This window comes from Symphalangus syndactylus, chromosome 5 (genome assembly GCF_028878055.3).
Source record: "Symphalangus syndactylus isolate Jambi chromosome 5, NHGRI_mSymSyn1-v2.1_pri, whole genome shotgun sequence".
Classification (NCBI taxonomy): Eukaryota; Metazoa; Chordata; class Mammalia; order Primates; family Hylobatidae; genus Symphalangus; species Symphalangus syndactylus.
This window is the reverse complement of record NC_072427.2, coordinates 54,826,251-54,840,000: the sequence shown is the minus strand read 5'-3', so window position 1 is coordinate 54,840,000 and position 13,750 is coordinate 54,826,251. Positions and strand designations below refer to the sequence as shown.

General features: G+C 45.7%; 1 protein-coding gene across 3 annotated transcripts in view; it reads right to left on the bottom strand.

The window, feature by feature from the left end:
* ENTREP2 (endosomal transmembrane epsin interactor 2) overlaps nt 1-12,590 on the bottom strand; it is a 455,758-nt gene extending 443,168 nt beyond the window's left edge. For 2 of the 3 annotated variants that reach the window (XM_055278517.2, XM_063639057.1), the window contains exon 1: nt 12,167-12,586. In XM_055278517.2, the coding sequence (XP_055134492.1) occupies nt 12,167-12,385 (219 nt within the window). In that variant the 5' untranslated portion in view covers nt 12,386-12,586. Of the gene's footprint in view, nt 1-12,166 lie in introns of all 3 variants that reach the window. The other variant, XM_063639058.1, reaches the window with a different exon arrangement.
* Nucleotides 12,591-13,750: the final 1,160 nt, after the last annotated feature.

Genomic DNA, 13,750 nt, shown 5'->3' with positions numbered 1-13,750 from the left:
AAAAAAAAAAAGAACTACATGGTTTAAACTCACTATCAAACATGGAAACAACAGAGTCTGAAGAAACCATCCTAGGTTTTATTATAATTTCCTTAGTCTTCAATAAAACTATCGGACACAGTACTTTTGACCCTTTCAAAATTCCAGTTTGAAATCTCCCCAAACAAAAAGGTGAAATACAAAGGAAAAAAAATCTCTTTCATACACTCAAATTATGTAGACCCTGGCATAATATTCAAGGTCCGTTTTCTTTTGAAGAATTATTTTTAAATGAACTGGGCCAGGGATTCTTCCTGTGGGGCTACAGAGTAGAAGATGACAAGGGGGGCGGGGGTGAAAGTATAAAGAAACCATTTGGCTTGAGCAAGGGGGATTGTGATCACAGCTGTCATTTAGTCTGGTGTACTAACGGAAAACACAGATTTAAATAGATCGTTAAGGAGGAAAGTGTAACCACTAGAAGAATGTAGACACAAAGGAGAGAGTGGTTGGAGTTCACGAATACACATGTTTTAAAAGAAGACATACGAATGGCAAACAGGTATATGAAAAAATGCTCAACATCACTAATCATCAGGGAAATGCAAATCTAAACCACAATGAGATATCATCTCACACCTGTTAGAATGGCTATTCTCACAAAGACAAAAGACAGCAAACGTTGGCAAAGATATGGAGAAAAGGGGAAAAATTTCTCTGTTGGTGGGAAGGTAAGTTAGTACAGCCATTATGGAAAACAGTACGAAAGCTCCTTTAAAACTTAAAAATAGAACCATCCCATGTAGCAATTCCACCTTTGGGTATATATCCAAAGGAAATGAAACCAGTATGAATGAAGAGATATCTGCACCCCCATGTTCTAAAATGAATTCATAAATCCATACATATATACATACATACATAGGAGAGAATGGAAAAGCTCTTCCTACAGTAGAATAACAATAAATGTAGAAGGAATGGGCCGGGTGTGGTGGCTCACGCCTGTAATCCCAGCACTTTGGGAGGCCGAGGCGGGCCGATCACAAGGTCAGGATATCAAGACCATCCTGACTAACATGGTGAAACCCCATCTCTACTAAAAATACAAAAGAATTAGCCGGGCATGGTGGCAGGCGCCTATAATCCCAGCTACTTGGGAGGCTGAGGCAGGAAAATGGCATGAACCCAGTAGGCGGAGCTTGCAGTGAGCCAAGATCACGCCACTGCACTCCAGCCTAGGCAACAGAGCAAGATTCCATCTCAAAATTATAATAATAATAATAAAATAAATAAATAAAGGTACAAGGAATGGAAATAGAAAATTATGACTTGGCAATCATCATAGAGGAGGCTGGTTCGGGTGGCAATCATAAACAGATGTGAAGTTGAAAGATAGAGGTTTGACCAGAAACAGGATATTGGCATAATCTGAGACTTCCTTACACAAATTATAATTAAAGGGGAAATGGTGAATTTAAAATGATAACACCTGGCAGACAGCAATAATGTTAGGTGATCAAGGTGAATATCACCAATGGTGGGAAGGGCTGACATCAACACCTCCTGATGCCATGCACTGAGAAAAGCATGGCATCATCTTTGGGATTGTCCTGCCAAGAATACATGAGCCGAGTCTGGCCATGAGGATAAATCAGATGGATCCAGGTTCAGGGTCATCCTACAGAATGCAAGGCCTGTGCCCTTCAAAACTGTAGAAAACGTGAAACAGAGAGGAAGGCTGAGGAGAGTGAAGACACATGAGAAATGCTCATGTTCCTGGGTAGGACCCTGGGCCAGAGAGGAAAAAGAAACACTATTTGGGCAGGTGATGAAATTGGAATGGGGTCTACAGATTGGATAACAATGTTCTTCCAATGTTAATTTCCTAATTTGGAGAGGTTTATGATGAGTACATAAAGAGCATCCACGAGTGGTGAGAATATACACTGAGTTTTTTAGGGGTGAAGCAACATCACGTCCACAGCTTTCTCCCAAAACACTGAGAAAAAGACTAATGATAATTGAGAAATTTTTTACCTTGAGAAAGAGAATGTGCACAAGCTCAAGCCATGGGGTAAATGCAATAAAATGTTTACAATTCGGGAATTTAAGAGAAGAGACACAGGAATTCTTGGTTCTGTTCTGTAACTTTTCTATAAGTTAGAAATTATTTCAATAAATTTGCAGAAAACAATATTAAGATAGAGTTTCATCGTTTTTCAGCATAGAATTTGGCTAGGAGTGTTCCAGTGTACCATATCTTCAAATGACTAGGACTTTTTACCTGGTGCCCAAGGGAGGGTTCTGTGTGTGTGTGTGTGTGTGTGTGTGTGTTCTGTTGTTGGTTTTTTTGGTGTTTTTTGTTTTGTTTTGTTTTTGTTTTTTGTTTTTGTTTTTGAGATAGGGTCTCTCTCTCTGTCACCCAGATTGGAGTGCAATGGTGCAATCTCAGCTCACTGTAGCCTCAACCTCCCAGACTCAGGTGATCCTCCCATCTCAGCCTCCCGAGTAGTTGGAACTACAGCTGTGTGCCACCATGCCCAGCTAATTTTTTGTATTTTCAGTAGAAACGGGGTTTTGCCATGTTGTCCAGGCTGGTCTTCAACTCCTGGCTCATGTGATCCACCTGCGTCAGCCTCCCAAAGTGCTGAGATTACAGGTGTGAGCCACCACACCCTGTCAGGTTTTTTTCCTTATCTTTAAAATCCATTATTTTACAGGGAAATATGTCAATGCTGACTATTCTCCATTGATTTTTCCCAGTTACACAATGTAACCTTTCAAATCTTCTTTCATTTTAGGAAAGTTTTCTTGCATTATAGTTCTAAATATTTATGCTATTCTATTGCTTTGTTTTTCTGTCCCTGGACACTAATTATACATATATTGGACCTCCTTTGCCTGTGTCCTACATTCCTTTAATTCACTATATCCTCTTCTTTTTTTTATTATTTTTCTCCTTTTCACCCTCTATTTTTATTTCTGTGCTTCCTAAGAATATCTATTTGCTCCCGTGTTCCTTCTAATTTAGTCTTCATTTTTGAAACTCATTTTTCCAAATTCTTTTCTGATATCTCTCTGTTCTCCTTTCATAATTTCCTGTTATCTAGCCATATCTTTTGTAGTTTTTATAACTTCTGATTCAGGATGGGAGCAGTGGCTCATGCCTATAATCCCAACACTTTGGGAGGCCGAGGCTGGTGGACCATCTGAGGTCAGGAGTTGAAGACCAGCCTGGTTAACATGGCAAAACCACGTCTCTACTAAAAATACAAAAATTAGCTGGGTGTGGTGGAAAGTACCTGTAATCCCAGCTACTCAGGATGCTGAGGCTGAGGCAGGAGAATTACTTGAACCCGGGAGGCCGAGGTTGTAGTGAGCCAAGATTGCTTCATTGGACTCCAGCCTGAGCAACACGGCGAGACTCTGTCTCAAAAATAAATAAATAAAAATAAATAAATAAATAAATAAATAAGTAAAATAAAGTTTCTGATTCATACTACTCTTATGAAACTTTATTTTCTTTTAGCTTATATTGAAATATTAATTTATAATTTTTCTGGTGTGCTCTCATTTTCAGTAGTACCATTATGTTCATTTTCATCATGTTTTCACTGAATAAATGTTGCATGAAGTTGGATCGTATTCCTTTTTTGTTGTCCATGATTAAATAAGGTGGATTTTCCTGATCTATTAGGAGGAAGTTCCTAATAGATCAGGAAAGTTCCTCATGAAGGGATGGACTACGATAGCTTTCCCATTTGGCTCTAGTGATCTGTGAAAGACTCAAAATAGGAATTCTCCAGGTACCCACTTGTTTCCCAGCATCAAGCCCAGAACCTTTGTAAAGCTCAGAAAGATCTCTTGCCTCTAGTCCTTTGCTCCAGCTCTAGAACTTTGAAGTCCTTCTTTTCCAAGGCTATATGCTCTCAGCTTTTGATGTTATCTTTCGCTGTTAAAGCAGTTTTTGAGATCTTTTTCCTTGGGGGTCCCCTTCCATACCTCCACCATCTGAACCTTTCTTCTCTCGCCATCTGTCTTCTGCTTAACTTAGTGTATGTTTCCAGTAATTTCTGCTCAAGGTGAGGTGCTGTCCTTCTAGAAGGGAGGACTTACTGTACGTTTCTGAGATTCTCCAAGGCCTGTGCCACCATATCGACGCCGATTCTCCCAGGTCCACACACAGTTGGTTGCTCTCACCTGTTGCCAGAAGCCTGGGAGCCCCTTTCCAGTTTTGCCAGTTGCTCTCAGGTCTGCCCACCCGACTTCCATCCTACTTTAAAGGGTGAGCAGCTCATGGTAGTTTTTGAGTTCCACCTGTCAATAGTTCCCTTCATTTCACATCACTCCCCTGAGACCACTGTGGCTCTTCTCCAGGTCCTTCTGATGCTAGTGGTTTGGCCACACCCACCCAGTCCTGGGAATAAAGGGGTGGGGAGAGAGTCCCTATCACTTTTGTTGACTTATCCTCTTTGAGCTTTATCTATGGCTGTCTTGCTGATTGGTTTAGCTTCCAGGAGGAGTTCAGGGGAGACTGAAAAACTACTTTGCCACCATGAATACATCCCCATAAAACATGTTCTGAAGGGCATAAAACAAGGAACAAAGAAATGAAGAGACATACTCTGTTTCTGAATTGGAAGATTTAGTATGATAAAACTGTCAGTACTCCCAAAATTGATGCACTATATTAAAAGTTTTAAAATTTTCTATCTGGCAAGACACCAAAAATTAAGCAAAATGAGAAAATATTTGCAACACATAATAAAGTATCCATGGAAATTCAGATCCAATGAAATATCTTTCTGCTTCTATCAAATTAATAAAAATGCTCAGCATTGCTAATATCCCACGCTGCAAGAGGACAGGAAAAGGGGCACACACTGTAGGTTTCTGTGGGTGGATGTGCCTACATTCTTTTGTGAAAATTAATCCAGAAATAGCTAACAAAACTCCCAATTTGAATACTTGTCGACTAACAATTCCACTTTGGGGAATCTATCCTCAAAAAAAAAAAAAAAAAGAAGTGGCATCTCAGGCTGGATAAGCAGCATTGTTTGTAGAGACATAGAACTGGTAGAGATTATTCCAAGCAGGAGAAAAACTGAATAACTTGCAATAATTCATACTTTGGACTACTCTACAGCCATTAAAAATAATGTGTTAAAAAATAATAATAATGAGTTATGGCTGGGAATATTCGTTATACATTAAATTTTTAAAAGAAGTTACAGAGTAATATGGGTGGTATAATGTCATTTTTGTAAATTGTTTTTAAAACAAAAAGAAACATTTCCAGCCGGGTGCGGTGGCTCACGCCTGTAATCTCAGCACTTTAGGAGGCCGAGGCAGGTGGATCACGAGGTCACGAGATCAAGACCATCCTGGCTAACACAGTGAAACCCTGTCTCTACTAAAAATACAAAAAAATTAGCAGGGTGTGGTGGCAGGCACCTGTAGTCCCAGCTACTCAGGAGGCTGAGGCAGGAGAATGGTGTGAACCCGGGAGGCGGAGTTTGCAGTGAGCCGAGATCGCACCACTGCACTCCAGCCTGGATGATAGTGCGAGGCTCTGTCTCAATAAAAAAAGGAAAGAAAAGAAACATTTTCCATACATATATATACAAATTCTAATACATTTTATGATTGTAAACGGAAGCATGGAAGGACTGCATTAAACAACACTGGTAATGTTGGTGGTCTATGGGTAAAGAATTGGGGTAGGCAAAAGCTATACATTGTGTGCGTGTGTGTGTATATATATATATATATATATATATATTTTTTTTTTTTTTTTGAGACAGAGTCTTGCTCCATCACTCAGGCTGGAGTGCAGTGGCACGATCTCACTCACTGCAAGCTCCACCTCCTAGGTTCACACCATTCTCCTGCCTCAGCCTCCCGAGTAGCTGGGACTACAGGCACCTGCCACCATGCCCAGCTAATTTTTTGTATTTATTTTTTAGTAGAGATAGGGTTTCACCATGTTAGCCAGGATGGTCTCGATCTCCTGACCTTGTGATCGGCCCGCCTTGGCCTCCCAAAGTGCTGGGATTACAGGCGGAAGCCACCGCGCCCAGCCCATTTTTTTTTTTTGAGATGTAGTTTCACTCTTATCCCCCAGGCTGGAGTGCAATGGAGTGATCTTGGCTCACTGCAACCTCCGCCTCCTGGGCTCAAGCAATTCTCCTGCCTCAGCCTCCCAAGTACCTGGAATTACAGGCGCCCACCATCACACCTGGCTATTTTTTGTATTTTTAGTAGAGACAGGGTTTCGCCATGTTGGCCAGGCTGTTGTCCAACTCCTGACCTCCAGTGGTCTGCCCACCTCAGTCTCCCAAAGTGTTAGGATTACAGGCGTGAGCCACCGTGCCCAGCCACTTTTTTATTTTCAGTTATTTTTACTTTTTATATATTAATTTCAGAGTATGAAAAAAATCCAGTGGAGTTGCTTTTTAAAGGAAAAATATACACACACACACACACACACAGAGTCAGCTCCCAGTGGCTATGTCTTTACCAACATATGTAACTGGTAATGTGGATAACTCACAATGTAGCTGTTTGCCCCTGAGTTCTGGGCATTAATAAAATCTCCAAGAAAAATTAGAAACTACTCTATTAAAGGATAACTATTCAAGACCTCCATCCAGCTCTCTTGGTCTTCTAAACTACGAACACAGCTCATTACCTCTCAAAATGGGCAGGACGTCTATCCACAAGGGAACTGATCCACCTGCTGACTCACTGGCTGGCACAGCCCGGCACAGGAAAACCACCTGCAGGGGGTCCTCAAGCAATGGAAACTGCACAGCTCTGTGTTCATCACAGACCTCCGGCCAGGCCTGCCACCCACTCCTGTCTCCAACCTTGCCGAGTCCTCCCCTTGCAACCTTAAACTTCTTCAACTTGGCCCAATGGAATGGCTCCTTAAATTTCTCTTGTATCTTCACCTTTCCAGGCATGTTTTATGCTTTTCCTAAGAACGAGAGAGCCTCCTTGCTGAAGTGGACCCCTTCACCAGCATGCCTTATTTCATCCCCTTCTGCCTAATGGTTAGCAGGAGTTTGGCCTCTAAAAAGTCAGAGCACTGGCCAGAACTTCCAGCACTATGTTGAATAGGAGCGGTGAGAGAGGGCATCCCTGTCTTGTGCTGGAAGTTCTGGCCAGAGCAATCAGGCAGGAGAAGGAAATAAAGGGTATTCAATTAGGAAAAGAGGAAGTCAAATTGTCCCTGTTTGCAGATGACATGATTGTATATCTAGAAAACCCCATTGTCTCAGCCCAAAATCTCAAGCTGATTAGCAACTTCAGCAAAGTCTCAGGATACAAAATCAATGTACAAAAATCACAAGCATTCTTGTACACCAATAACAGACAAACAGAGAGCCAAATCATGAGTGAACTCCCATTCACAATTGCTTCAAAGAGAATAAAATACCTAGGAATCCAACTTACAAGGGATGTGAAGGACCTCTTCAAGGAGAACTACAAACCACTGCTCAATGAAATAAAAGTGGATACAAACAAATGGAAGAACATTCCATGCTCATGAGTTGGAAGAATCAATATCGTGAAAATGGCCATACTGCCCAAGGTAATTTATAGATTCAATGCCATCCCCATCAAGCTACCAATGACTTTCTTCACAGAATTGGAAAAAACTACTTTAAAGTTCATATGGAACCAAAAAAGAGCCCGCATCACCAAGTCAATCCTAAGCCAAAAGAACAAAGCTGGAGGCATCATGCTACCTGACTTCAAACTATACTACAAGGCTACAGTAACCAAAACAGCATGGTACTGGTACCACAACAGAGACATAGATCAATGGAACAGAACAGAGCCCTCAGAAATGATGCCGCATATCTACAACTATCTGATCTTTGACAAACCTGACAAAAACAAGAAATGGGGAAAGGATTCCCTATTTAATAAATGGTGCTGGGAAAACTGGCTAGCCATATGTAGAAAGCTGAAACTGGATCCCTTCCTTACACCTTATACAAAAATTAATTCAAGATGGATTAAAGACTTAAATGTTAGACCTAAAACCATTAAAATCCTACAAGAAAACCTAGGCAATACCATTCAGGACATAGGCGTGGGCAAGGACTTCATGTCTAAAACACCAAAAGCAATGGCAACAAAAGCCAAAATTGACAAATGGGATCTAATTAAACTAAAGAGCTTCTGCACAGCAAAAGAAACTACCATCAGAGTGAACAGGCAACCTACAGAATGGGAGAAAATTTTTGCAACCTACTCATCTGACAAAGGGCTAATATCCAGAATCTACAATGAACTCAAACAAATTTACAAGAAAAAAACAAACAACCCCATCAAAAAGTGGGCAAAGGACATGAACAGACACTTCTCAAAAGAAGACATTTATGCAGCCAAAAAACACATGAAGAAATGCTCATCATCACTGGCCATCAGAGAAATGCAAATCAAAACCACAGTGAGATACCATCTCACACCAGTTACAATGGCCATCATTAAAAAATCAGGAAACAACAGGTGCTGGAGAGGATGTGGAGAAATAGAAACACTTTTACACTGTTGGTGGGACTGTAAACTAGTTCAACCATTGTGGAAGTCAGTGTGGCGATTCCTCAGGGATCTGGAACTAGAAATACCATTTGACCCAGCCATCCCATTACTGGGTATATACCCAAAGGACTATAAATCATGCTGCTATAAAGACACATGCACACGTATGTTTATTGCGGCACTATTCACAATAGCAAAGAGTTGGAACCAACCCAAATGTCCAACAATGATAGACTGGATTAAGAAAATGTGGCACATATACACCATGGAATACTATGCAGCCATAAAAAATGATGAGTTCATGTCCTTTGTAGGGACATGGATGAAACTGGAAAACATCATTCTTAGTAAACTATCGCAAGGACAAAAAACCAAACACTGCATGTTCTCACTCATAGGTGGGAATTGAACAATGAGAACTCATGGACACAGGAAGGGGAACATCACACTCCGGGGACTGTTGTGGGGTTGGGGGAGGGGGGAGGGACAGCATTAGGAGATATACCTAATGCTAAATGACGAGTTAATGGGTGCATGAAATCAACATGGCACATGGATACATATGTAACAAACCTGTACATTGTGCACATGTACCCTAAAACCTAAAGCATAATAATAAAAAAAAAAAAACTCAGAGCAACTAAGTTCAAAGCTACTTCATAGCTGAGTGACCTTGGGTAAGTCACTCATCCCTCTTCCCCTCAGTTTACTCAGCAGAAGCACCAAGATTTCTTGAGGCTTTGGCTTGGAACAGAGTCAGGCTCAGTTTGGCTGTGTTCCACTGGCTAAGGCAAATCAGAGGCCCAGTCCAAACTCAGGGAGAGGGAACCACACAAAACCCTGAGCACCAGCAGGCAGAGGCCACCAGAGTAACAGGCTATTACACACACAATAAGTAAGTGCTCACTAAGCATGGGCTATCTGTCTTAGCTAATAATTTTGTTTCTTAAATCTAGGAGAGTTGTTTTTACAATGGGTTTTCACCATGTGCAAACCACAGAGAGGGCCTAGAAAGCCATATGTTGCTAAAGAGCACATAGGTCTCATTTTAGAAGATTTAGAGAACCAGAGGGCAGCCCTAAGCCCCACAGTGTGGATTTCTGTATGAAACCAGCCCAGCCATCCCAGCTGCCATCCTTAAATGAAGAACAACCTTGGCAAGGCAGTTGCACCAATCTCAGACGGCAGGCATATACATGGCAATGGGTCAGTGTTCCCCACTCACAATCATGTTAACATGCAAACCTGTCTCAACGCAGCAGGAACCAATCATCATTTCTGCAAAGAGTTGTAGACAACAGGTGAAAAATGGTATACACTGTACCATACTGAAAGAACTTTCAAGGTGCTTGCAGCAAAGTAAGTTTGAAGACAGAACAGAAGCCCATGAAAAAACAGACAGGAGGGTAGGAGATGGAGGACCCAGGACAGAAGTCATCTTATAATCTCTAAAATGTAAGCAGAGTGTGCTGTGTTCATTGTTGATTCCCAGAGCCTAGAGGAATGTCCATACATAGGAGAACTGTGTGGAATTACTCAGAATCATAGGAAGTTAGAACTAACAGGTTATAGGCCGGGCACAGTGGCTCAAGCTTGTAATCTCAGTGCTTTGGGAGGCTGAGGCAGGAGTATCCCCTGACATAAGGAGTTTGAGTTTGAATCCAGCCTGGGCAACATAACGAGACCCCATGTCTTAAAAATAAATGTTTTTACTATTAGCCAGGCATGGTGGTACACACCTGTAGTCCTAGCTACTTGCAAGGCAGAGGCAGGAGGATCGCTTCAGCCCAGGAGTTCCAGGCTGCCGTGAGCTATGATAGTGTCACTGCACTCCAGCCCGGGCAAAAGAGCGAGATCCTGCCTCTTAAGGCAAAAAAAAAAAAAAAAAAAAAAAAAAAAAATAGGTTAGAGCTGTTGAAGAGAGTAACACTGCAAACGCAAACTGAATTAACTGTTTTACACATTTATTTAACTCTTTAAACTAAAATGTAGGGGATGTGCATTTTTCACATAAATAAGCTTTTCTACTGTGTCCAATTAATGTTTTCCCCTTTAGGTTTATTATTAAAAGGCAGTTCTCTCTCCACACCCTTGGGAACCCAAGGCTAAACCAGGAAGGGCGGGCTCAGGGAGGAGCCAGGAAGTGGAGCTAATTCACCACTCTGCCACCTGTAGGCTGGTTCCAGCAGACTTAAACCTCAGTGCCCGCTAAACAGACATGAGAACAATGCATATCAAATAATGGTAAAAACTGAGCAACAGATGTGTGAAAACTATATAGAGAGGGGCATTTAAATCATGGCCCCCGTGTGCTTGCCTCCAACCTCCTCTCTTTGAATACTCCCAGCTATGACCACACAGTCTGTTGTTCCTATTCAGCTCTCCAAGGCTCACCCTTGATCTGAAATACGCTTTGAAAATTAATACTCCCATTAGGATGAACAACCACACCTGTATCGATCGAGGTGTTCCAGAGGCAATTTTGCTCAGATCTTATGGTAAAAGCCATGCAATGAACTTAAAGAACAAAGACCATTCTGAAATAAACAAATAAGCAAAGCTGGACGAATTTTTCAAATTTTAAAACTCAAGAACAAATAGCAAACATTACTTATAAAGGATTGGTTTGGATTTCTGTAGATGGAAGTAAAACATACCGAGTTTACAAGCCTATGCGATGTATTTCAGCACGATCCACCAAATGCAGTTACAGATGTCAAGAGTTCTCAGAACAAGTGCCTCTCTTCATAAACATCTGCTCTACATATATATCTCTCCCATTCCCATAACGTCCATTCTTTGTTAATATAGGAAAGAAACCAACTTTCATCAAAATGCTACAAAACGCCAAAAATTAACTCTTGGGGACAGTCACTTTAGTAGAGATGTCTTTCTTCTATGGAGATTTGCTCACCACTGGCTTCTCTGATTTGGTGGTTAAGAGTCTGAAAATCGGTCATCCTTAAGGTCTGGAGCTCAGAAAGCACGCCGCCCCCCCTTGCCCGCCCCCTGCCCCAGGACGCCAGATGCGGGTCGCCTGCCCAGCCCCGTCGCCCACAAACCACGCCGTACTGGGCGGACGCGGGAAACCAGAAGTCCCGAAGCCAAGTCAGCGAGCAGCCACAGGGGCTGCCCGGCCGGTCCCCGATATCCGGGCTGACCCAAAACCCGACGGGACGCGCCTCTCCCCCGCCCCCCGCACCCCCCCCCCTCCACGGCCAGAGCCGCGGCGAAGGCGAGAGGCGCGCCCACAGGCTGCTCCGCTCCGGGTTCGGATCCCACCTCCTCGCCTCGGCCGCGGCCGCTTGGCTGGCGAGGTCGTGTCCCCGGCGCTCCCTCCGGCCGCTGCGGGCTCAGAGGACAGCGGGCGCCTGGCTGCTGTTTCCTCCAAGAAAAGTAACTCCGGGAATCAGCGCAATAGGAGCGGGAACGCGATGCTCCGAGAGCGGCGAGCCGGGCCCTGGAGTTATTCTGCTTGGAGTTTCGAACTGCGCCCTGCGCTGCAGCTACTCGACCCCGGCGTTGGCGCCCGGAACTTGCCGCCCGCGGTGGCGTCCCGGCGGCCGCAGCGCCTAGCCCTCCGGCCCGCGCAGTCCCCGGAGCCCGTCCCCGCCTGGTCGCAGACACTCACCGAGAAGCCAGCCCAGAAGGGGCAGGAGTGGCGGACGCGGGCCGAGGTGGTGAGCGCCAGCGCGGCGAAGCTGACTGCCACGATGAGGCATCCGAGCGCCATCTGCGTGGCCCCGAGCGCCAGCACGATGCGGGAGCGGCCCGGGCACTCGCGCAGGCGGGACAGGCTGCGGGGCAGCGCGGCTGGACGCGGCGCTCGGGGGCCGCTGGCCGGAGGCATCGCGCCGGGCGCCCGCACGCCTCGCCCGCTCCCGCCCGGCCCGGCGCGCGCCGCCGCCGCCTCTCCTCACAGAGGGTCCGAGGCAAGTTGCGCCGGGTGCAGGGACGGCCTCCCAGCCGGCTGCGGGGACTGCGGCGGCTGCGGCGGCCGCGCGCCGGGAGCCGGCCGGGCCGGGCGGGGAGCCGGGCGCCCGCAGCCCCCGCCGGTGCCCGCGCCCATGCCGCCGCCGCCGCGCCGCCCGTCCGCCGGCCGCGCCGCGCTGCGCCCTCCCCCGCCCGCCCCGCGCGCTCCCCGGCCCGAGCGCGGGCGCGAGCCGCCGCCGCTGCTGCCGTACCGGGCGCGAGCCCCGCCGCCGTGCGCTGGGCCCCAGCTGGGGCGGGAGCGGGAGCCTGGACCCGGGAGCCAGGAGAGGGGCGGGGAAGGCGCAGGTGCAGTCCTCGCGGCCCAGCCTCGGCGCTCACGCCTCGCGCCCTGGCGGCTGCAGGTCTGCGGAAGGAGAGCGGGGGCGGCAGCGCATCAAGGGCAAGGGCATCAGCCTCCGCGGCGGAGCCCTGGGTCGGCGGCGCGGAGGGGCCCGGGAGCGGCAGCGGGCCAGCCGAGCCCTCAGAGCCTGGGGACGGCTCGGGATGGGCGCGCTGGGCGCTGAGGACGGGGAGACGGGCTGGGAGCAGACAGGAGGGAAATTCCGAGCGCTGCGCCGCAGGTGTGGCGGACAGGAGCCTCTCGAATGCAGAAATCCAAGATCCAAGATGCTGCTTTTCTGCAGTTCGAGAATCTCCCAAGCCATCCGCCGAGAACTCAGCTCTGGAGGACATTCCGAGAACATTGCCAGGACACACACGATGTCTCTTACCCACCTTTGGTTTGCATCTTTTGATACAAGTTAAAAGTTTGGGCTTTAAAAAAAAATTGTACAAAACGAATTTAAATGCGCAATATCATTAATAACCGATTAAACCATCTCCACTCCCTCTTGCCAACATAGAGTTTAAAATATCTAAGTACTGGCTCCCTTGGAATACCAGGAAAACCTGCAAGTTTTGATTGCCATAATTCCTTTGTGGCCCTGTTGATGAGCCAACTTTAAGACTCTGCTTGTGTTGAAAAGGGCTGCACTGACAGATTAAGAGATCACCAGCGTTAGGGAGTCTGAAGGGACCAGACCTGAAAAGGCAAAGTTAGAGTAATAAAGGGAAACGGCCGGTCATTTCCTGAGACCATTCTTCCGTGGCTTTCTGGCAGACCTTACTGTTGATGAGAAACGCTGGAGAGTGTAGTCCCAAAATATCTCGGTTGCTGGTGCCTGAAATTTCACCGTTAGAGATATTGATTCCTTTGGGGCTTGACGATCCTCTATTAAAATGC